This window comes from Eretmochelys imbricata, chromosome 11 (genome assembly GCF_965152235.1).
Source record: "Eretmochelys imbricata isolate rEreImb1 chromosome 11, rEreImb1.hap1, whole genome shotgun sequence".
NCBI classification, from domain to species: domain Eukaryota; kingdom Metazoa; phylum Chordata; order Testudines; family Cheloniidae; genus Eretmochelys; species Eretmochelys imbricata.
In genome coordinates, this window is record NC_135582.1 from 82,696,653 (window position 1) to 82,721,336 (window position 24,684).

Genomic DNA, 24,684 nt, shown 5'->3' on the forward strand with positions numbered 1-24,684 from the left:
CATTATCTCAGGCATTGGCACCCTGACAGCAGGATTGTCTGGCTATGTAGACTCCCTCCTCAGGCCCTACGCTACCAGCACTCCCAGCTATCTTCGAGACACTACTGACTTCCTGAGGAAACTACAATCTATTGGTGATCTTCCAGAAAACACCATCCTGGCCACTCTGGATGTAGAAGCCCTCTACACCAACATTCCACACAAAGATGGACTACAAGCCATCAGGAACAGAATCCCCGATAATGTCACAGCAAACCTGGTAGCTGCCCTTTGTGACTTTGTCCTCACCCACAACTATTTCAGATCTGGGGACAATTTGTACCTTCAAGTCAGCAGGGCTGCAATGGGTACCTGCATGGCCCCACAGTATGCCAACATTTTATAGCTGACTTAGAACAACGCTTCCTCAGCTCTTGTCCCCTAACGCCCCTACTCTACTTACACTAGGCTGATGACGTCTTCATCATCTGGACCCATGGGAAGGAGGCCCTTGAGGAATTCCGTCAGGATTTCAACAATTTCCACCCCACCATCAACCTCAGCCTGGAACAGTACACACAAGAGATCCACTTCCTAGACATTACAGCGCAAATAAGCGATGGTCACATAAACACCACCTTATACCTGAACCCTGCTGACCGCTAAACTAACCTACATGCCTCCAGCTTTCATGCAGATCACGTCAAATGATCCATTGTCTATAACCAAGCTCTAAGATACAACCGCATTTTCTCCAACCCCTCAGACAGGGACAAACACCTACAAGATCTCTATCAAGCATTCTTACAACTACAATATCCACCTGGTGAAGTGAAGAAACAGATTGACAGAGCCAGAAGGGTACCCAGAAGTCACCTACTACGGGACAGGCCTAACAAAGAAAGTAATAGAATGCCACTAGCTGTCACGTTCAGCCCCCAACTAAAACCTCTCCAACGCATCATCAAGGATCTGCAACCTATCCTGAAGAATGATCCCTCACTCTCACAGACCTTGGGAGACAGGCCAGTCCTCGCTTACAGACAGCCCCCCAACCTGAAGCAAATACTCACCAGCCAACCACACACCGCACAACAAAAACACTAACCCAGGAACCTATCCTTGCAACAAAGCCCATTGCCAACTCTGGCTGTATATCTATTCAAGGGACACTATCATAGGACCTAACCACATCAGCCACACCATCAGGGGCTCGTTCACCTGCACATCTACCAATGTGATATATGCCATCATGTGCCAGCAATGCCCCTCTGCCATGTACATTGGCCAAACTGGACAGCCTCTACCAAAAGAATAAATGAACACAAATCTGACATCGAGAATTATAACATTCAACACCCAGTAGGAGAACACTTCAATCTCCCTGGACACTCAATAACAGACTTAAAAGTGGCCATTCTTCAACAGAAAAACTTCAAAAACAGACTCCAACGAGAAACTGCAGAACTGGAATTAATTTGCAAACTGGACACCATCAAATTCGGTCTGAATAAAGATTGGCAGTGGATGGGTCACTACAAAAACTAACTTTTCCCCCTGCTGTTGCTCACACCTTCTTGTCAACTGTTTGAAATGGACCACCTAGATTACATTGAACTCATTAGCACTACTAAAGTGATTTTTCCTCCCTTTTTGTCAACTGTTGAGAATAGCCCACTTCCACCTTAATTGAATTGGCTCGTTAGTACTTGGTAAGGCACTTGGTAAGGCAACTCCCATCTTTTCATATGCTGTGTTTTTATACCTCTCTACTGTATTTTCTACTCCACGCATCTGATGAAGTGGGTTTTAGCCCACGAAAGCTTATGCCCAGATAAATTTGTTAGTCTTCTCAGGTGCCACAAGGACTACTTGTTGTTTTTCCTGTTTGACTGGAAACCTATTTTAAGAATGTGTTGCGGGTGAAAAAAATCCTGACATTTGAGAGTTCTATAGCAAGATCATGAGTGAGGCTTAATTCTACTCAGAAATCACAACTGTTGCCTCAATTTGAGAGAGTTGGCATGTCTGTACTTAGGTCCCACTTGTTCCAGGCTCGGGGCTAGGAGAGAGAGCGTGCAGTCTCTGCCTTACCCTGTCCCCTGCTCTGAGTTTACCCATGTCCGAGTTCCTTTGTCTGTCCTGGAACCCCTGACCCTGTTCAGCCTGGTCAGTGCTGGCATTAGGCATAAGCAGACTAAGAAATTGCTTAGGGCCCGGAGCAGCTCAAGGGGGCCCTCTATTTGTTTTTTGTTGTTATTATGGGCAGGCAAAAAATATTCCCGCTTAGGCTCCCCAGTGGGCTAGCACGGGCTTCTGAGTTTGGTACCATTATGCATCTCACCAGGGGATTAGAGGTCAATTTCCAGGAGTGCAATTGGTGCATTGTCCATTAAGCACCAACAATTAACTTAGTCCTTGCCTGTACGTATGTGGAGAGCTCTAGCAGGAACACTATAGAATAAGTGTTCTATAGAACAAGCCTCACCACAGTACAGAGAGAGACGCTTTTATGAACACGGTGTGTATTGAAGATTTCCCATGCTCTTCTTCCACAAATCGTCACTGACTGGAAAGACAGTGGCCAGGAGTAGAATAGGATGAGTTAGAAGTGGAGGAAGTGTGAGGGGATGATTAGTATTCTGGATGGGTACTTGGGAATGTGTGTGTGGTGTTTGTGTATGTGTCCTTGAACAGGGACTACAAACCCCTTTGAAGACTACTACTTGCATTCTGTCCAGTGTAAAGGCCTTGAATCCCCCCCCGCCCCCCCCCAGGGTGTGCACAACTTCTGTCCCCCTAGATAAGAAAGGCCTATGCTTTTCCTTTTCAAAGGCGAAACTTACAGAAGTCTAGTGGCTTCCAGAAAGGGAAATGATTTAAAATGACTACTTATCTGTGCTGGAAATGCCTGCCTTTTGCCCTACAGCTCTTTTTAGCATTTACTGTCGTGAGTGCTGCTTAGTGGGCATTTCTGCCTTGGAATCTTATTTTGTTTCATTCTGCACCAGGTATGCTTTGGAAAGAGACCGAAAAGCCCGCATTGCCCGTTGCTCAGAGGAAGTCTGTGCTGATGTAATGCAGCTGTTTCTGGAAGAGGAGATTTTCCAGAGTGCTAAGGAGACCCTCCAGGAGCTCCAGTGTTTCTGCAAATATCTGCAGCGGTGAGTTGTCAAACCGTACTACAGACACTGTTCTTGAGGAGACCGTCAAGTGGTCTCCAACAGGATCAGTAGTAGCATTTGCTAATCCTAGTATGCTGTTTCTGATAGTCCCTACTAGGTGCTTTCCAGACAGAGAAGAGGGAACAGTCCCTGCCTGAGGAGCTCCCAATCTAAGGAGAGACAAACAAGTGAACAGAGGTTGGGGGAAGGGGAAACAAGAAGTTAGATTAAACTATTTAACAAGCTATACGGGGACTACAGTTTAAATCTATCTGGAAACTCATGCTGGTACAGAATTTACTAGCTCATGTTTTACATTATATATCCTGCCAGGAACACATGATACCAGTGTTTTTTTATTTACATTGGCTAATTATTAAGCACTGATTAGTATTTTAAGATTTTTTGGGGGGAGGGGTGGGGGTGTGAGGGGTTATAAAGCCCTAAATAGCCCAGGATCTACTTATCCAAAAGCTGTCTCTTTCCCTCTGCCATATTGCCAGATCAGTGGGGTGCTTGGCTGGGACCCTCACTCAGACAAGGGGCGGGGAGAGAGGGAGACGCTTTCTAGGGCCACCCAGAACCATAAGCCATGTGTTACCCCAACAAGGGAGAGTTTTGCTGGAGGTTAAACTGTGTGTCAGCTCCCTGCCACATCAATTTGTCCTATTCCCCAGAAAACTCCTTGGGAGTCTGCCAGTCTTAGCCTTGCCTTGCGGGTAACATTTGGTGAACCCCAGTTCCCAAACCTCCAGGAAGAGTGGTCCTCTGTAGAATCCACTCCCTATTGCTGGACACTCTCACAGAAGTTACCAAGTCTGCTGCCTCCAAAGAGAATGCACCCACCAGCCTAGCGGTCTAGCTGAGGACCCACACTTTAATACACTGCACTGAGATGGCTTATAAAACCAAGCATAACTTTATTAATAAAGAACTTAGATTTTAGTGATACTAAGCAAGAGAAAAACGTGGTTAAAACAAAACAACAATGGGACCTTTCTACTATCTAAAACATGACTTTAGCAAGCTCCAATCTTTACATAGGTTTCAGAGTAACAGCCGTGTTAGTCTGTATTCACAAAGAGAAAAGGAGTACTTGTGGCACCTTAGAGACTAACCAATTTATTTGAGCATAAGCTTTCGTGAGCTACAGCTCACGAAAGATTATGCTCAAGTTGGTTAGTCTCTAAGGTGCCACAAGTACTCCTTTTCTTTTTGCGAATCTTTACATAAGCAGCTTTCTCAATTGCATCAAGCTCTCAGCAGCTCCAGCCCCACAAGCAGGAGGATTAGCTGTTCACAGAATCAGGGGGCACTGATCCCTTTGTTCCATCAATGTTGGATAACAAATGAGGAGTCCTCTTCCTTCCCTGAAAACCTTTGAAATGTATTCTTTGAAAAGTAAACCTGGACAAAGTTCCTCTCCCTTGCTGTGTGTTCTTTGGAGAGCAGGCACCAAACCCATTCTTCATCCTCTGGTCAACTTGCTTTCTCCATTGTGTCTATCACTTTGTTTACCTTGGAGTCAAATGTCCTTTCATTGTCCTTTGCTTGTAATCAACCCATGCTGTCTTCTCATCTGCCCCTTAGCAAGATACATGTAGACGGGTAAATCCACATTCCTTAGTCTACAGCAGGCTTATTTATTAGCTGCCTCCACACCACACATATAACTCTGTATACACAACCCATACATACATCATATGATGATATTCATGACCAGCGTGTCACCAGTTTACATATGATACCTTACAAGATGCTGTTTAGCTAAATATTCTGACAACAGTGTGAATGCGCCCTTTGCCGGTTGGCATAAAGGGACTCTTAGGGTCACAGGGGGGTGGCAGGGCCTTCTTTGTGGAGTTTTGGAATTCCCTCTCCCCAGTCTGAAATAGCCCTGGGGTATTGACCCTTCAGGGCACACTGCAAGGCTCATCTGTTTCCCTGCATGTGAGGGAGACTGTAAAGATCTCATAGACTTTAAGGCCAGAAGGGACCATCACAATCATCTAGTCTGACCTCCTGCACATTGCAGGCCACAGAACCTCGCCCACCTACTGCTGTAATAGACACTTAACCTCTGGCTTAGTTACTGAAGTCTTCAAATCCATGATTTAAAGACTTGAAGTTACAGAGAATCCAGCATTGACACACTAGTCTAAGTGTGCAAGTGACCAATGCCCCCTGCTGCAGAGGAAGGGGAAAACCCCCTCTCTGCCAATCTGACTTGGGAGAAAATTCCTTCCCGACCCCCAAATATGGCCATCTGTTAGACCCTGAGCATGTGGGCGAGACCCACCAGCCAGACACCTGGGAAAGAATTCTCTGTGTGGTAACCCAAAGCCCTCCCTATCTAGTGTCCCGTCTCCAGCCGCTGGATCTGAAATACGTTCTCAGTGGATTGTGTGAAAGAAGATTACTAGGGAAGGGTCAGTACTCCTTGTTACGGACTGAGGGTGTAAATAAAAAAAAATTATTTCTCTATTGTCAGCTCAAATGTTTTGAAACTGATTTAATGTAACAGACGAGACGAAAGCCCGTGCTGTCACACAGGTGTAATTTCTAATGTGTAAAAAAGCCCCTAGTGGCTGAAAATTTAAGAATTGGACAGGAACAGACCCCAGATTCCAATGATGATTGAGCCTGGTGCTATTCTGAACAAAAAGAGCTCTCAACTATGCTTGTAGCTATTTCCATCACTGCACATAGATGTTCTAGTTTACAGAATAGCAATCCTGGAATCTAGTCTCTAACTTCTGATAAATCATCTTTCAGGTAGCATGCCCTACAGGTTTTTATAATTGCTTAAAAAAATTATTTAAGATTTTCTGCTCCCCTGGTAATGTTTATAAGGGTATTTTCAGCAAGAGGGAAGCTGTTTAATAATCCAGGGGAAAGCAGTTAAATGGATTATACACCAAATATACATGCTGTAAAAGCACAGAGTAAACACTGAAATTAAGAAGAATATTTATCTCAAGATGCATTCTGAATAGAATTCTCACTTCTGGGTCTCAGCTCCTTAATGTGCGACTGCCATAACACCATAGCTCTTGTGTCTTTTAACCGTTGATGTTAGTGGTAGCAAGTCAGAGCAAAAACCAGGCCCCCTAATTGTCAGTGTGTGCCACCCTGTCCAGGTTTTTGGTAGTGGGTGACTTAACTGCTGTCATGCTGGCATAACCAACGTATGTTGTGGGACAACATTAGTTCTTCAAGTACACATCCTTATAGGTGCCCTACCATAGGATGTCACGCACCCGTGCACTCTTGACTGGCGTCTGGAAAGCAGTATTTGCAGGTCTGTGCCTGTGTAGAATGGCACCTCTGTGCATAGGTGCCGACTCTGTGGGTGCTCCGGGGCTGGAGCACCCACGGGGAAAAATTAGTGGGTGCTCTTCACCCACCGGCAGCCGAGCTCCCCTCCCCTCCCCTCACCTCACCTGGCCTCCGCCACCTCCCCTGAGCGCGCCACGTCCCCGCTTCTCTGCCTACCTCCCAGTGCTTGCCACCGCCAGACAACTGTTTCACGGCTTAACAAGCTCTGAGAGGGAGACGGGAGGAGTGGGAACGCAGCGTGCTCAGGGGAGGAGGTGGGCCGGGGCGGGGATTTGGGGAAGGGGTTGGAATAGGGGCAGGGAGGGGGCGGAGTTGGGGCAGGGACTTTGGGGAAGGGTTGGAATGGGGGCGGGGCTGGGCGCGGAGGCGGGTTGAGCACCCACCAGCACCAGCAGAAGTTGGCGCCTCCGTGCTCTGAGTGAGGGCATATTGGGATGCACAGTCTTGCCATCACTCAGTTCTTTCTCTACCACCTGCAACTTGAGATGGAGTCTACTGACTGTTGTATTTGGCTTCCCGCCTTCACTTGTGCATTATTCTTTTACTTCTTTGTTTGATCATTCTTTCTTTGAATTATTCTGTTTCCATATACCTTTATTTCACTTTACTTCACTTTATTTTGTGTTAGTCCATCCCTTCCGTTTCATTTTCTTTGATTTTGTGTTGGAATATAGTTGTTATGCCCAAGATCCCAGGGTTTAAGGCCTGTGAGACTTACCAGAGGTCATTTCTCAGCAGCGATGGACATTCCAGCTGCCTGTGGTCTTTGGGGGAGTCCTACAACCCTGCCAAATGCGTGGTCTGTCTAGGTTTTAAGACCAGATCCAAGAGGGTCAAGGAGGCTAGACTGAAGCTCATGCTAATGGAGCATGTGTTAGCTCCCAAAGGGTCTGCTTCCCTCCTAATACATTGGCCTCTATGTCACAGACAGCCTCTGTTGCTGCTTTGTCAGCGATCTCAGTACAGGGATTCATTCGGGTACCATACTACCCTACCTCCATGAGCCCCTTGCATGAAGATGGGCCTGGGGAACCTACCAGAACATCATAGGCCCAGAGGTTATGATTATCATTGGCATACCTTACCTTATCCCTCTCCCCAGATGGACTACTGGTACCTAAGGGGTCACTATGGTGAGCAACTTAATATAATGTCTAGGAAAAAGCGCTGGTACCCATCGGTACCATACCAACTACCAGCTTCTACAGAACGTCCTCTAGTACAGTGCCCATTTGGTACCATGCTGCTCTCCATTATCAAAAGATGTACAAGAGGAACAGGAGCCTCAGAGAGAGGAGATCTCTCCTCAGTCTGGAAAGTCATCTTCATATCCAGATGACGTGGTGATGCCACCACCTCCCTCCTATGCAGGTGATTTCAAGAGATTCCAGGAACTCATGAAAAGGCTAGAGAACTCCCTTCAGTATTCCACTAGAGGAGGTGCAAGAGTCCAAACATTCCCTGGTGGACATCCTGAACACCAATCCTCAGGGAAAGGTTGCCTTACCTATCAATGAGGCACTGTCATCTCATGCGTATAACCTGTGGTAAATACCTCCCACAATTCCACTGCCCTGTAAGCAGACAGATAAGAAATACTACATGCCACCTGAAGGAACAGAGTGCTACTTCTCCTACCCTAACCTCAACTCCCTTGTGGTGGAGGCTGCCAATGAAAGGAACTGTCAAATTCAGTGTAGGCCCTCTCCACCAGGTAAGGAATCAAAAAGGCCGGACTTCCTGGGAAGGAAGAGCTATTCATCAGCCACTCTCCAATTTCACATTGCCAACTACCAGGCCTTAATGGCAAAATATGACTTCAATACGTACTCCAAGTATACACATTTTAATGAGCATTTGGCACAAGACCAGAAAGCTGAATTTCAGTCTATTATCACTGAAGGAGAGTTGGTCATCGAAACTTCTCTGCAGGCTGCATTAGATGCTTCTGATACAGCTGTCAGGTCCATGGCTACAGAGGTGGTCATGAGAAGAGCATCCTGGCTCCAATCCTCAGGACTTCCAAGAGAAGTTGAAAACACAGTGGAAGACCTTCCATTTCAAGGGCTCTTTACTCAGTATACAGACTCCTCTCTCCATACTCTGAGACCCCAGAGTGATGATGTGATCACAGGGGATTTGTGTGTGTGCAATGAGAACTGGTCATACTGGGATCCATGGGCGATGTACAGGGCCCAAAACCACAGGCCCCCTAGCCCGCCTAGGTCCAGAACAGCCCGGTCCCCTTCACCAATTGTCCCGGCACCCTCAGAAACACAAGAGGGAGACACCGAGAAACCTGAGGACACAGCCAAATATGACACATTGCTGCCTACTCACCTCTCATTTAAAAAAAAAAAACAAATTTAAAAACATAGATAGTAAAAAACATCAAATTAAAAAACATAGTAAGAGAACCATAAAAGGGCCACCACGGCTAAACAATGTAAAAGAAGCAGTGAGAGGCCAAAAGGTATGCTTCAAAAAGTGGAAGTTAAATCCTAGTGAGGAAAATAGAAAGGAGCATAAACTCTGGCAAACGAAGTGTAAAAATACAATTAGGAAGGCCAAAAAAAGAATTTGAAGAACAGCTAGCCAAAGACTCAAAAAATAATAGCAAAATTTTTTTTAAGTACATCAGAAGCAGGAAGCCTGCTAAACAACCAGTGGGGCCACTGGACGATCGAGATTCTAAAGGAGCACTCAAGGATGATAAGGCCGTTGCGGAGAAACTAAATGAATTCTTTGCATCAGTCTTCACGGCTGAGGATGTGACGGAGATTCCGAAACCTGAGCCATTCTTTTTAGGTGACAGATTTGCGGAACTGTCCCAGATTGAGGTGTCGTCAGAGGAGGTTTTGGACCAAATTGATAAACTACACAATAATAAGTCACCAGGATCAGATGGTATTCACCCAAGAGTTCTGAAGGAACTCAAATGTGGAATTGCAGAACTACTAACTGTCATCTGTAACCTATCCTTTAAATCAGCTTCTGTACCAGATGACTGGAGGATAGCTAATGTGATGCAGATTTTTTTAAAGGGCTCCAGACGTGATCCCAGCAATTATGGGCCGGTAAACCTGACTTCAGTATCAGGCAAACTGGTTGAAACTATAGTAAAGAAAAAAATTGTCAGACACATAGATGAACATAATTTGTTGGGGAAGAGTCAAGATGGTTTTAGTAAAGGGAAATCATACCTCACCAATCTACTAGAATTCTTTAAGGGGGCCAACAAGCATGTGGACAAGGGGGATCCAGTGGATATAGTGTACTAAGATATTCAGAAAGTCTTTGACAAGGTCCCTCACCAAAGGCTCTTAAGCAAAGTAAGATGTCATGAGATAAGAGGAAAGGTCCTTTCATGGATTGGCAACTGGTTAAAAGATAGGAAACAAAGGGTAGGAATAAATTATCAGTTTTCAGAATGGAGAGAGGTACAGTGTGGTGTTCCCCAGGGGGTCTGTAATGGAACGAGTCCTATTCAACATATTCATAAATGATCTGGGAAAAGGGGTAAACCGTGAGGTGGCAAAATTTGCAGATGATACAAAACTACTCCAGATAGTTAAGTCCCAGGCAGACTGCAAATTGCTACAAAAGGATCTCTGAAAACTGGGTGACTGGACAACAAAATGGCAGATGAAATACAGTGTTGATAAATGCGAAGTAATGCACATTGGAAAACATAATCCCAACTTTCTAAATTAGCTGTTACCACTCAAGAAAGAGATCTTGGAGTCATTGTGGATAGTTCTCTGAAATCATCCACTCCATGTGCAGCGGCAGTCAAAAAAGCGAACAGAATGTTGGGCATCATTAAGAAAGGGATAGATTGTAAGACAGAAAATATCATATTGCCTCTATATAAATCCATGGTACACCCACATCTTGAATACTGCATGCAGATGTGGTCGCCCCATCTCAAAAAAGATATATTGGAATTGGAAAAGGTTCAGAAAAGGGCAACAAAAATTATTAGGGGTATGGAACTGCTTCTGTTTGAGGAGAGATTGATAAGACTGGGACTTTTCAGCTTGGAAAAGCGACAACTAAGGGGGGATATGATTGAGGTCTATAAAATCATGACTGGTGTGGAGAAAGTAAATAAGGAAGTGTTATTTACTCCTCCTCATAACACAAGAACTAGGGGGTCACCAATTAAATTAATAGGCAGCAGGTTTAAAACAAAAGGAAGTATTTCTTTACACCACACACAGTCAACCTGTGTAACTACTTGCCAGAGGATGTTGTGAAGGCCAGGATGCTAACAAGATTCAAAAAAGAGCTAGATAAATTCATGGAGGATAGGTCCATCAATGGCTATTAGCCAGGATGGGCAGGGATGGTGTCCCTAGCCTCTGTTTGCCAGAAGCTGGGAATGGGCAACAGGATGGATCATTTGATGACTACCTGTTGTGTTCATTCCCTCTGGGACACCGGGCACTGGCCACTGTCAGAAGACAGGATACTGGTCTAGATGGACCTTTGGTCTGACCCAGTACGGCCGTTCTTATATTCTCATCTTTGTCACTGGAGGAAACCAGAATGCCCCCACCACAACCCACTATGTAACAAGTGAGGTTCTACGAGATGATTGTCCCTGTGGGTGCTCCACTACCCTCCCTCCTCCCGTCTACTTCGGAGGCGAAGGCCGATTCTCTGAGGTAGAGAAGGAACAGGGGGCCGGTTGGCTGTGCACCGCCATGTAACCGCTCAGAGCGGCGCAAGATGGCTATGGCTTGTGCGCGGCCCAACTGAGCACTGCTACCACAAATCTCTGATTATAAGCGCAGGGCATCAAGACACCACCTAAAGTGAAGCACTCACAGGGACAACCATCTCGAAGAACCGCAGTTACTACACAACGTGATTATCCCTCTCTTCCACCAGGGAGGCTTTGCTCCTGTCCACGCATAGGGCATCCTCGAGCAGATGCTCTGTACATGTTATGGAGGATGAGCTGCTCAGTCCAGTTCTGAGGGCACTGTCAGAGAAGGAGCGTTTTCCTTCCTCCTCTCTGGATGTTGCAGTCACTTCAGCCTCTCCCTCACCTCCTAACGACTTCTGCCAGTTCCAGGAGCTCCTGCAAAGGGAGCTGGATGAGCTATATATTCATTCTTCACTCCTCGGTAGTGGGCAGAGTTGCCCTATAGATCAACTATGCCAGTCTTCATCCAGCTTGAATGGTTTGGCTACTTGCATGCCTACCACCAAGGAGGACGAAAAGGGAGGCTAGGTACCAGCCATGGGGTCGGAGTTTCTTTCTTCACACCCTCCGCCCAATTCCATCTTGGTGCAAGTAGCAGCAGAGCGCTTCAGACAGCAAAATTTTCAGTCCACCCTGATGGATAAAGAAAGCAAAAACTTAGACCTTCTGGGCCGGAGGGTCTTTTCTTCTGGAAGCCTCCAGTTCCAAATTTCAAACTACCAGGTCTCATTGGCCAAGTACGATTTCCTTAACTATGGTGAATTGGAGGACTTTGCTGACAAAGCACCTACTGCCGATCAGCTGTTTCAGCATCTGGAGGCACTGGAGGGGTGTGGGGGAGGGAAGGGGAAGAGGCGGGGTGGGGTCTCCAGAGAAGAATCAGGCCTTCATTCTTTGGATGTAATGAGGGCCCTTTCCTTCTACCTGAAAAGGGTTAAACCATGCTGCACCTCTCCTAGGCTATTCGTGTTGATTTTTGGATTGGATGAAGGGCCAACCAGTTTCCAGACACGGACTGTCTAAGCGAGTTTTGGGTTGCATCAGGGCTTGTTATGGGAATGCAGGGTTACATGCCCCCCCTCAGGAAGTGACAGCACATTCTGCTAGAGCTCAGTCCATGTCCATAGCTTGACTGAAAAATCTGTAGGTCTGCCACTTGGTCTTCTAGCCATATCTTAGCCAAACACTAAACCATCTTACCTGCTTCCACCTTTGGTGGTACAGTCCTTCAAACTGTCCCGGACTTACCTCCGTAGCACCCATCTCACTGAACTCCTGCTTGGGAGTCTTGCACAGTGGAGAAGGAACTAACTGAGTGGTGGTGAACTCACACCTCTCTAAATGCCCTCGCTCTCAGCATAAGGCGCTGGTCTGCGTGGGCCCACAAATGTTACTTTGCAGACTACAGCCAAGAGCGCACAGGCACATCCACATGCTACAGTGGAGTGCCCATAGGGACAAAACATCTTAAAGAACTCAAATTACTGTGAGGTAAGTGATCTCTCCTTTTCTACTTTGAACTGCTAATAAACCTAAGGTGCCAAAGTAGCTCCGGAAAGTTAATAGTGAAGAATAACTCTGAACAGAAAATCTGTGAAAACAATTTGAGATTTATTTATTTATAAGCATCATTCGTTAGTACAGCATATATGTATTTTCTCTTTTAAAGATGGAGGGAAGTTGTTGCAGCGCGGAAGAAGCTGAAGCATCAAATGAGGGCATTCCCAGCAGCTCCCTGTTGTGTGGATCCAAAAAACAAACTGAAAGCATTATCCCCCAGTGCAGAGTGTCCTATTGCTGAGGAGAACCTAATTAAGAGAATTGTAAACCTGGGACATGCAGGAAATCTGGGAATCTCCTGCACCAGGTAAGAGCACTTGCACAGTTAACCTGAAATCTAGTCAGTTTCAAAAGATAAGTTAAAATAATTTCATATGAGCACAGGTTCCTGATAATATAAATTTTGTTTTACAAGCACATCTTCTTATATCCCTTGTCCTGTGAAGGACCCTCATGAAAAAGACACTGGCTGTACACATTGCAGTCAGACACATACGAGAAACAAACTGAAAACCCAGAGAGAATTTCTCTCTGATCTTCTTCCATGGTAGTAAGTCTCCTAAGTGTTCCGGCTTGCTTGGTGCACAGATGAGCACTCTTAGCTCTTGCAGACCTATACGTGTTGTACAGGGGACTCAACACCTTTGATACATCCTGACCAGACTTCCTCTTTGTTTCCAGGTTAAGATGGCTGAGAAACAGGACAAAGCACCAAATGAAAGTTCAGTACTTTTACCAGCAGTTGCTATGGTAAGTTGGAGCTTCATTGGAGCTACATTAGCACAAAGCTGCTGTGTGCCCTGAAAACGTTGGTGCAGGCTCTAGCGGACTCGGGCTCTAGCGGACTTTTCAGACTAGCCCCTATGGATATATGTAACTGAAGGTGGGTGAAGGGTGGATCCTCCAAAATATCAGAACCCTTTTCTTGTGCCTAAACCTGTAGAGTGCAGTGTCTGCCTGATACTGGGAGAGTGTGTGGAGTGGCAGATGGGGCAGAGTCTAGTATGGCTCATATGCAGAGAGCAATAAGTGAGATGTGGTCTCTGTAACATAAGGACCATCAGATCTTTGTCTTCAGTGGGCTGGAATTGTAGTTTAAATGTTGGTAAGTACTATAGACCTCTCGGTGAGAGAATAGTGATCTGAAGCCCATAGCTGAAGGTCAGACAGGTAATGATGGTTATGGAGGAGGTGGGCAGAATTTCCTTAGTTTTAGGAGGCCACTTCTTTATGACTTTGGTGTCTAGAAACCTGCTGTAGCTGGAGACAGCACTGCTCAGAGCAGAGATAAACCAAGGAGAGAGAACACTTACAAGTCTAAAACCAGGATCTCTGCCGGTCCGTGTGGATATTTTAAGAAGTCATTAACATGCAGCTGCAGACATCTGTAACTTAGCACATACAAGGTGGAATTCGTGAACTCTGTGATGTTCCCCTCCGGTGGACAAAAGAGAATTCAGTAACTCCCAAACTAACTCAACAAAGTCCATCCTTGTTGAGGAGAACAGAATAAATCTAGTTGGAGTTTGGAAGCAGACTGCTTCCTGAGACATGGCAAAAAAGCTAGGAAACTTTTCCAGATTAGTAAATGACGTTTTGAACAGTCCCAAGATGTTGGTCCAGTTCTCCCCAAAACTTACTAAAAATGTCTCTTCTGCAACCAGATCACTCATAAAATTTCAGACAATTTAACATGTGGTGAAATCTGAAATGATTACGGGGGTGAAAAATGATAAATATAGAACTTTGATAGGATGATGGAAAGTTGGATCAATGAGTTTAAAGGCTGCTTTACTGGTTCCTGGGAAAATGCCATAAACTAATAGCTAGTTTTCTCAGTGTTGTTTGACAGGATGCCAAAAGAACCTACTCATTCATTGTATTCTCTAAACCCACAGGCACTTGCCTGCGTAGGCTTCTTATGAACTTCAATCCCTGGCCTATTTACAACATCAAAGTAGTCAGGCACAGTGAGGGGAGAGTGGGGATGTGCATATGATCCAACAAACCAAGACAAATTTTATGGGCCAGATTCTCAGCGAGTGTAAATCAGTGTAACCCTTGAAGTCAGCTGAGCTATGGCAATACACATTGGCTGAATACCTAGTCCCGTAGGTCTAATTTTTGACTTCCTTGCTTTGAATGCCCATTTAACTCTTTGTAACTCCTTTGTGGAAAGCAAAACGTTTAAAGAAAGCATTTACATTAGCTCTTAATTTTATCAGACTATAACTGCATTCATTGATTCAATGTTCACAGCTTCAAAATGTTGGTTACCTTAGCACGCAGCTGCCCAAACAGCCACACTGACCTTTCAAGACCATGAGATCAGCTGATGGTCCATCTAGCCCAATACCCTGTTTTCCAACAGTGGCCAATGCCAGGTGCTTCCAAGGGAATGAACAGAATAGGGCAAAAATCACCTTTTTTTCTAAATCTAGTTTAGGGCGAAAAGGAAGAGTCATTAAAAAATTCAAGATATTTAGTTATTTTTCATATACTTTTCACTCTCTTTAAGTGATGCTGCATGGACACCCCTGGATCTGCCGTCACTGATCCTTGAACATATTCCAGTTCAGCGAGAACAGATCTTTTGGAAGGTGCTCTTGGTGTTGCCGAGTTACGAAGGATGTCCAGCAGAGGATCCCAGCCAGTAAGCAGAGGAGCCAACCGGCATTCCCTTGCATGTCATGGAGACAGAATGGAGGAGGGGATGGGTTTGTACTGTCATTGAAATGTAGCTCCCCATGTCCTGAGTAGAAAGAAAGGCAATGAATGACAGGACAAAGGGGTGAAATATTGGTCAGTAGAATGTTCCCTATTTATTTAGCTAAATCTTCAGTGTGTTCTCGCGCCTTTCTAAAGTTAATAGCTTTGCTGCAGAGAGGGGAAATTCCTTACGCTTTGCTAGAGATGGAGCCACATTCCCTTTCTCACCCCTCACATCCTGTCATAAATAAATATCTCCATGCCCTAAGACTGTTGTTACATACCCCATACAGTAAAAGAACATTAACATGCAAAGTCAAGCACTTGAAATCCAGGAAATGTGAGAATTGAGGTGGCCGGGGCAACTTTAATCCTGCTCCAGGCGTGTATGGGTTTTGACGCAGTCTTGACCAGCTTCACATAGAAAGTCTGTGGCAGAGAGAGAGAGTAGAACCCAACTTTCTTGGGTCCACTCCAGTCCCTTCAGCCCAACAGAATCTTCTCTCTCTTCTCACAACTCTCTGCCTCATTCATGGTCTACCCTGTGCACAGAATGAGGCAGCGGTCTATGGAACAAACCTGGGATTGTTGTTAAGACTGTATCATAATGCATATGCACAAGGGGGATGAATTAAGGTGGTATGAGAAAACTTCATTTTGACATTTCCTAACTTGGAGTGTTTAACTTTACAACATTAATGTTCTTTCATTGTAGTTTTCTGTGATATTTTCTGTTGATTCATTGATTCGAAGGCCAGAAGGAGCCGTTATGATAATCTTATCTAACCACCTATGCAATACAGGCCATAGAATTTCACCCAACTGTTCCGGCATCATGCCCAGTAACTTGTGGTTGAACCTGGAACGTATCTTTTAGAAAGACTGCCAATCTTGATTTCAAAGCTTTAAAATGATGGAGAATCCACTGGGCCCCTTGGTAAGCTGTTCTATTGGTTGATTGCCGTCCCTGTTTTAAAAAAATAAAATTGCACCTTTCTAAAATGCATACGTAATTTCCTACCTTTTTAAAAAAGCTAACTGTAAAAACAGAAATTCCATCATGTGGGACAAAGCAATCCTATATTGACCCCTGCCATGGTCATCAACAAGGTTGTAAGCAGGACGGTTGGATTCACAGCATGGACTAATAAATGGTAGCAGTAATAGTCTGTTATCCCCTATATGAATCAACCTCTAGCAGGAGATGTATGACTCTAAGAGCCCTTACTACCAAGGCATACGGTGTGCTGACTCTCAGCAGGCCAGCCAACTCACTGCAGCCAACACTCTGCTGCCATGATACTTATCCAAAAGGGATTGTGTTAAGGTATCGTCTGAAGGCTGGTGATCAGTATAATTGTAAAATGCATGTGTCAATGTTCTATATGTGAAGTTATGAATTCCCTCTGTATGATGATACTAGAACATGTTCAAGACCAGATTGTCTAGTCTAGGTGAAGGTGATTAACAGATCTGTCCTAGACAGAGAAATGTAGGTTTACCTCAGTTTACATATTACAGTATCAGTAAATGAATCCAGCAGGGGGTTATCCTGATCCTGAACTCAGGAGACAGAGATCAGGAGTACTTGTGGCACCTTAGAGACTAGAGAGTTAGCATAGTTCCTGCATCTGAGAGAGAGAGAGAGAATCTGCAGGAGGCCTTCCTGACTTGTAAAACAAAGCCAGTCCCTTTGGGAATGTAAGCAACAGAGAGACACTCCGTCTTCATCCTTCACCTTAGGAGACGACAAACCAAGCAATTTGATCTCTCTGATCTTCCTATGGGATGTTGACCAGTAAAAGCTGGAAAGGGGACTGTGCGTGAGAGAAACCATCTTGAACAAAGACTATCTTTCCAGATTAAATTTTAGTCTTTTAGATGCGTGTTTGCTTGTAGCCATTTCTACCTTTAGCCCTTTTACTTATCACTTAATCCATGTTCGTTGGTTGTTAAAATATTTTCCTTTCATTACAAACCATCAGTGTTGGGAAAGTTCAGTGAAGTGTGTGCTTTGGAAAACTGACAGGTCGGAGTGTTTCACTGTCTTTGAAGAGGCAGCAAATTTCACACTTTCTCTGGGACTGTTCGGTGAGAGGGACTGATCCCTGCGGTAGGACAATTTGAGGGTGAATTCGGGGATAGAAGGTACTGAGATCAGCCTGCCAGGAGTAACCAAGTTGGGCAATGTTCAGGGTGAGGCTTGTGGGTGCTGGCAGGCTGTTGGGATCAGAGCTCTGGACCAAAGTTGCACAACCAGAAAACACCCAAGATTGCAAGGCAGATGGTGAGCAAATCCCTTATGGGCCTGGGTGAACACCAGAACATCACAGCATGCAAAACATACTTTGTCAGTGGCTTGTACGGCTCTTTTTGCTACACAGCAGACCACTGTTTTGAATCAGGATTCCCATGTTCATTTCCTAGCTATGAGGGAGTGTTGTCTAATAGTTAGACAACAGCTTTGGCATCTTCATTCTGAAAGAGAGTATGGCCAAGTGGATGACGCTTGGGTCTAGCATTCCAGACAGAGTTCTAGTTCTGGCTCTGCCAGGGATGACCTTGTGCCACCTCTCAGGTATCCTCTGTAAAATGGGAGGAATGATACTTGCCAACTCTTAGTAAGGTGCAGGTGAGAGGTTTCCTCAGTCGGAGCAGTAAAGTACACAGAATTATCATCAGCCAGGGAAGGCTCCTGACACTCAGCCTAGCACACTTTTCTCTAGGTCTAAGGTGGTGGGGAGCACTGCTGCTGAGCTTGTGTCCCGGCTTGAGCACTAGCTCTGCGCCTCCCATGTGGGAGGATGAGTGGGGCCTGTGAGGGCTGTCAGAGAATCTGGGGCGTAGAAGCTCGGGGTTGGAACATGCTCGTTATGAAAGGAATGTTTGGAGGTTTTAGTAGCAAGCTTCCAAAAAGTTCAACTGATCGTTTGCAAATGGCAGTTTTCAGAGGCTTGTAACTGAGATAAATCTGGATGGATTTTCCTGGGGACCTGTAGGACTATCTCCCTGCTAAATTTCAAGTTGGCAAAGCTACCTATTTTCCCCTAACTTCATTCAGAGAAACAGTTGAGCCATTTTGCTTGAACAAACGAACGTGAGGCAGACACCTGGCATGGAAAGTTTTAGCCCAAATAATTAAACTTTGACAAAGTTCTAAGCAACTTAAAAGTGGGGTTTATAATGGAGAGTGGTCGCTTAACTATAGACTTTGCTGCCAGCGCCACCTATCACGTCAAATGAAAAAGATGGTTTGTGTTTTTGTTCACAGGGTACTAGCGGATTGGTTGAAAGCCAAATTTATGGGAGATAAAAAATCCAAGGATATGATCTGCAACACAGAGGAGAGAGTCCAGACACTTGCGTTGTTTAACTCTCTTGGTATGCAAGGAGATCAGGCTGTTTGTGTCAACTTGTGTGTAAAGGTACGTTGGAGCAGTCTGTAAGCTGTGTGCTGCTCCCTGGGCCCATCACCTCTCTGATGCTAAGAAATGCTTTGCCAAGGCTATCAGTGTGTGGTGTCATCTGCAAGCTCATCACCATTTACGAAGTCGTAACAGTCAGGGAGTCTCAATATTTCATTATTTTAACCCTATTCAAAGCTTTATTGTCCAGTTTAGCAAAATTCAGTTTTTATTTTTTTGTAATTTGTAATTTTGATGGGTAATATCAATGTTTATTTTAAGCTTTAAAAAACTTTTCATCTATTTAAATCTTCACAGTTGTGGCAAAATATGGGGGTTCAAGCAGTGGGGGTGGACAACAATAATTATTTAATGACTGTAAACATTGAGACTTAAAACTTTGTAATCGTTAAAGTGCAAATTGTCAGCATACTATTTCAAAATGTTCGCCTTAAATCAAACTCTAGTAGGTTCTCAAGCAGCGTTTTTCTTTCTTGTCTGTAAATTTTGATTATCACTGGAAATATTTTCCCATTGGTTTGTGTGCTTATCAGCAAAATCGATCTTTATAGACATTTACCGATAAAAATCTGTATTTTTTGTGAAAAATGGTTTGAAATGGAAATTTTTTAATTTTTGAGTTCCCTATTTTTTCCTTTCCTTTTCCTCTTTTTCCTTTTCTTTTTTTTTTCAGTCCTTTTCAATAATTGAAAACTACTATGTGATTGGATAATGAGGGTGCCAAATTAAGGTTTCACGGGCAGCTTTAATCCTGGTGTTTCCTAGCTTTTGAGTGCTTGACTTGGCAATCTAAATAAAATTCCTGTTATGAAGTTTTTATGTGCATGTGTATGATGCGCCCGTATTCAATGTCTCACTCATTTTTCTCTCGCCTCCCCCACGAGCTTTTTTTTTTCCCCCCTCCCATAAAGTTCCAGGAAGGAGCCTCCTGTCTGAAATGCTATTGCTAGCTTGATCTACAGCATTCAGTGTGTTTTGAGCCCCTCTTGTTTGCTGTAACTGAATTGTCGTCTTTGTGCTTGCACAGGTGGCCCATGGAACCCTCAGTGACACGCAGCTTGACGTGGCGGAGGCAGAAAAAGATCTGCTTGGAACGAGTGGTCTTGTTCTCCTGCTGCCCCCTAGAGCGAGGAGTGACGATGTGGCTGAGGAGGATGTCTACTGGCTTGCAGCTTTGCTGCAGTTGAAACAGCTCCTTCAGGCGAAGCCTTTCCATCCAATAGTACCTCTGGTGGTTCTAGTCCCTACGCGGGGAGAAGAGGCCACAGAGAAGGAAGTAGAAGAGGGTGTGTGATTTTCTGTACCTTGAAATAACTATTAATATTTAGGATTATGCCCAAGGCAGAGAATGAGCAATAAATGTGTTCCTCCAAATGCATCATTTGGCTAAGAGCTATAGATGTGAGATGAAAGAATCCTCTGATCTCTAACACGAATCCAGAGAGCCTTAGGAAAGAGACTGTAAACTGAAAAGCAAAACCAAATATTAGGGGTTTTTTTCAAGGATTTCAGTTTTACTTTGCATGTAATTTGTTGCTACAGTGTGGGAAAAGAATGGGGCAGTCAGAGATGTAGTAAATCTCCGCTGTCAATGGGAATAGGCTGAATAGGAGAATTTCATTTTTTTTCTGTTGTCTGTGTATGAATAATGAAAAATGCCTGCTATTTCAGCAATTGCTTTTCCTTTAAAGGTTTGATGCTGCAGGATTTGATTTCAGCTCAGCTTATTTCAGACTACATTATTGTTGAGATTCCGGATTCTGTCAGTGACTTGCAAGGCACCAACAGGGTAGGAACAGTAATTCCAAAATTAAATATTCAAAAGCTTATCACTAAGGTCTCTACTACCTTAATTGTTCACATCTGGTGGGGAATGTTCTCCACATTCTAAATAACTCTGCGTTTTAAGCTACAAACCTTTTATTTTGTGGGTTGTTTTTCCCATTGTTAAAACTGAGCTTTATCATAGTCTGTGCACAGAAAACTTAGGTCCTACTGAACCAACCTTTGGCCAGAACAGGACTTGGCTAGAGTTATGTTTCAGAAGATATTGTTCTTTAAAATATTAGTAAAATAACACAAACATTTTCAACTAAGGTTCCAGCCCTAACTTAACTCTGCCCCTGCATTTTGTCCATCCACCAGTATTCCTGCCTTTCCTCTACGTATGGTCTGGAGACTCACACAATTAATTGCACAAAACTGGTGTCTGCCCTGTCTAGTATTTGAGCTATAGCACTATGGTCTTCAGTGGTAGGATAATATAATCCACAGCTGTCTCCACCTTATATTGGCTAACGGGGGTGTGTCTGCTGTTTAACCAAACAATGTTATGTTGGATTACGGGCAAACCTTTGTATCATAGAATTGTAGGAGTGGAAAGGACTTTGAGAGGTCATCCTGTCTAGACCCTGCCCTCATGGCAGGACTAACTATAATCTGGACCATCCCTAACTGGTGTTTATCTAACGTGCTCTTTAAAACCTCCAATGATGGAGATTCCACAACCTCCCTGGGCAATTTATTCCAGTGCTTAACCACACTGACAGTTAGGAAGTTTTTCCTAATGTCCAACCTAAACCGCCCTTGCTGCAATTTAAGCCCCTTCCTTCTTGTCCTGTCCTCAGAGGTTCAGGAGAACAATTCTTCTCCCTCCTCCTTGTAACGACCTTGTGTGTACTCGGAAAGTGTCAGTGTTCCTTAGGACTTGGGTCCTGAGCTGGAAAGGGCCCTGTGCAGGTTGTACTCAGCTGGTTGTTCTGCATACTCTGTTCACCTTCCAGTACCCTCTACATTAAATGGGAGGGGTGCTTTGGTCCTTCCCCCCACACAGAGGAAGGGGAACTAGTGTGGTGTTAGGTCTTTGTCTGGCCACTTCCATAACAGAGCCTAAAGGGGTCAGAATGTACCCAGTACATTTCCTGTTCTTCCAGTCTGCATTTTACACAGAATAATACACTCTGAGTCTAGAAGGACCGTTAGGACATCTAGTCTATCCTTCTCTGTAACACAAGCCAGAGGAAGCCACCCAATGGTTCCTATATGAAGCCCAGGAGCTTAGGTTAAGATAGAGTCTGTCTTTAGGAAAGACACTCCTTCTGGATTTACAGACTCCAAGTGACAGAGAATCTGCCACAAACTTTGATCATAGAATCATAGAAAATCAGGGTTGGAAGGGACCTCAGGAGATCATCTAGTCCAAGCCCCTGCTCAATCCCCAGTTTTTGCCCCAGATCCCTAAATGGCCCCCTCAAGGATTGAACCCTGGGTTTAGCAGGCCAATGCTCAAACCACTGAGTTATCTCTCCCCCCTAAAACAATTGCCCTCTCTGAGGCTTGAACTTCAGATTATGAGACTGACGTGCTGCCAAGTGCTGATCTGTCCCAGTGGCTAAATTATCTTTTCTTTACATCTGCACCTTTATTTCCATTGTCACCTTGGCTGAGTTCAACTTTCAGCCACTGGGTCTCATAATACTTTTGACTTCCAGAGCCCTTTGCTATCAGAGAACTTCTTCCTGTATGGGGAACTGCAGACTAATCCGGTCACCAGGGCCGAGGCTCAGGGAGTGGAGCCAAGGTGCCTGGAAAGCAGAATGCCAAACCCCAATCTGGAAATCATCAGTTGGGAACAGTTATCAATGGATTCTGTGCCAACATCTGTTTTCAGCTCTGATCATGGTGTGCTTGTGTGGGGTGGGAATTAAGGTTGTTTCATGGAGGTAGAGTAAATCAATGGTGCCGCAAAATTTAGCAATTGCTGCTGTGAATGTCACAGTTGTTGCTGTGGGATTTGTTCGCATTGTACCATGGACTACGAAGCCAATGGGGCTGCAGGATTGAGTCCGTAGTGTCACTAGTTAATATTGAGCAGAGCTTCTAAAGCGGCCTGGCTGACTGGTTTGTTCTGTCAACGTTTGTGCCATAGCTCTCTGAGGCAGTGCGATGGCTGCTTTCCCAGTGCCCCAGCTCCCCAGAGCTCGGCTGCCAGACCCTCCAGCAATTCATCGAGGATGGGCTTAGCCGTGAGTTCAGCGGGCGCTTCTACCATGACCAGAGGCAGAGGCGTTTGGCTGGCCTGCCCTCCCAAGAGCCCAGCGCTATCATTGAGCTGTACAACAGCGTCCTGCAGTTCCTGTCTGGGGTGGTTTCCTCAGAACAGCTCTGTGACCAGTCCTGGCCTGTCACTGAGTTCGTGGAGCCTGGCGGCAATCGGCTGCTTCCTCATCTCCAGTGGAACACACTGGATCACCTGGGCTGGCTGAGGAAGGCCGTGCTGTCCTTCCAGATCCCGCATATGGACCTTCCTCCTCAAGGGGGTATGTAGTTTGCACTGGGCAGAAAGCTGCATCTCAAGACGTTTTAGTGTCAGGATACAAAGTCTGTCCCTTTGCCAACAAATGTCTCTCCCCTTACATTTAAAGTGTGTTTCAGTCTTTTTGTATCAAAATCTAGCCATAAATCTCATGATTGTTCTGTAGCCTGAGTGCATGTGTCTCGTGCATTATGCACATTAGCATGATCCTGATCTTTGCTCAGAGTAGGCCCAGCCCTGGAGGGAGGAGATTGCAGCAGGTTCAGACTGAGGTGTATCAGCAGAGCTGAGTTTGGGGAAGCCTTCCCCGCGGTGCGGTGGACTGGCCATTGCTGCTCCTCCCTGACTGTAGTTCCCAGTGCAAACAGTTACTCAGTGGAGATTATGCTAACCAGTTGCGTATGCTGTTTTTGTCCAGCTCCCTGGCGTCCTGTCTGCTCCATGATTTTCCAGTACGTGTCCCAGATCGCCAGCTCTCCCCAGACCCAGCCGATACTCCAGTCTCAAGTGGAGAACCTGCTGAGCAGAACCTATTGCAAATGGCGGGGCAGGCTGTTTGCCAGCTCAGGAGATGATGGACCTGCTGTTGACGAAATCCCCTGGGATGAGATCTTTGTGCTGTGCATTGATCATAAACTGAGAGACTGGAAACCCCCCCGGCTGCCTGTCATACCAGGTATTCAGTGTTCTGGGGTGGGTTGGTCTGTGCTTTTTTACATACTGCTCTCTTGTTCTGTTACATTTAACACAGCATAGCTTGCGGGCCCATCCCCATGGTCTCCAGAGGCAGTGTATAGCATTAGCATGGCATGTTCTCTGGGAGGGCTGGCTCCCCATCATTCCCGCTGCTCTTAGCAGTGGGATGATTGTGGGTGCATTTGCATTTGCTGCACATCCGTTGGCCAGCCATGGGACTTTCTCTTCCTGAGCCCATGGCAAGCTAGAACTCTGCCCAGCATTGCTCCTCATGCTTGCATGGAAGAATATGTTCAGAACCTCTCTAGTCTAGTGCAAATCCGATTAATGTATAAGCCAGTGTTGGCCTCATACACTTAGATCCATTCAAATTACTAGAGGCTTCATGCACCTATCTGGGGTCAGAATTTGGCCCCAACATTGAAATTGCCAGGCATTGTTTTGCCCAGTGACATTGTTCAGCTCTCGCTCAGACATGTTGCCAGTGACCATTCATCTGTCATGCATCCCTGAAATCTGACTCCTGGGTTCAGGCATTGAGGATGTGCTCTGAGAATTGATGATGGATATCTAATAATATTAGCACACCCTTAGAATTAGTAGTATCACTGTTTTGCCATATTCCAGCAAACAGAAATAAGGACAAAATGTGGATGGTTGTTCAATGTGTTAAGCTAAATGCAGAAAGACTGAACTCATGGGTGTACTGTGGTGCCTAGATGTAAATATCCTCCCTGAAAGATGTGCAGACTGTTGCAAATAGAGCAGGCTTGAGAGGGCTGA

General features: G+C 45.1%; 1 protein-coding gene across 4 annotated transcripts in view; it reads left to right on the forward strand.

Moving 5' to 3' along the window:
• The window catches only part of MCM3AP (minichromosome maintenance complex component 3 associated protein), a 79,031-nt gene that overhangs the window by 44,677 nt on the left and 9,670 nt on the right, over positions 1–24,684 (forward strand). For all 4 annotated transcript variants that reach the window (XR_013347576.1, XM_077830651.1, XM_077830653.1 and 1 more), the window contains 9 exons: positions 2,991–3,143; positions 12,866–13,063; positions 13,438–13,506; positions 15,275–15,409; positions 18,737–18,890; positions 19,918–20,176; positions 20,582–20,679; positions 22,819–23,209; positions 23,624–23,881. Coding sequence is in view for 3 of the 4 variants with exons in the window: in XM_077830651.1 (XP_077686777.1) it covers positions 2,991–3,143; positions 12,866–13,063; positions 13,438–13,506; positions 15,275–15,409; positions 18,737–18,890; positions 19,918–20,176; positions 20,582–20,679; positions 22,819–23,209; positions 23,624–23,881 (1,715 nt within the window). In the remaining variant the exon portion in view is untranslated. The remainder of the gene's footprint in view (positions 1–2,990; positions 3,144–12,865; positions 13,064–13,437; positions 13,507–15,274; positions 15,410–18,736; positions 18,891–19,917; positions 20,177–20,581; positions 20,680–22,818; positions 23,210–23,623; positions 23,882–24,684) is intronic.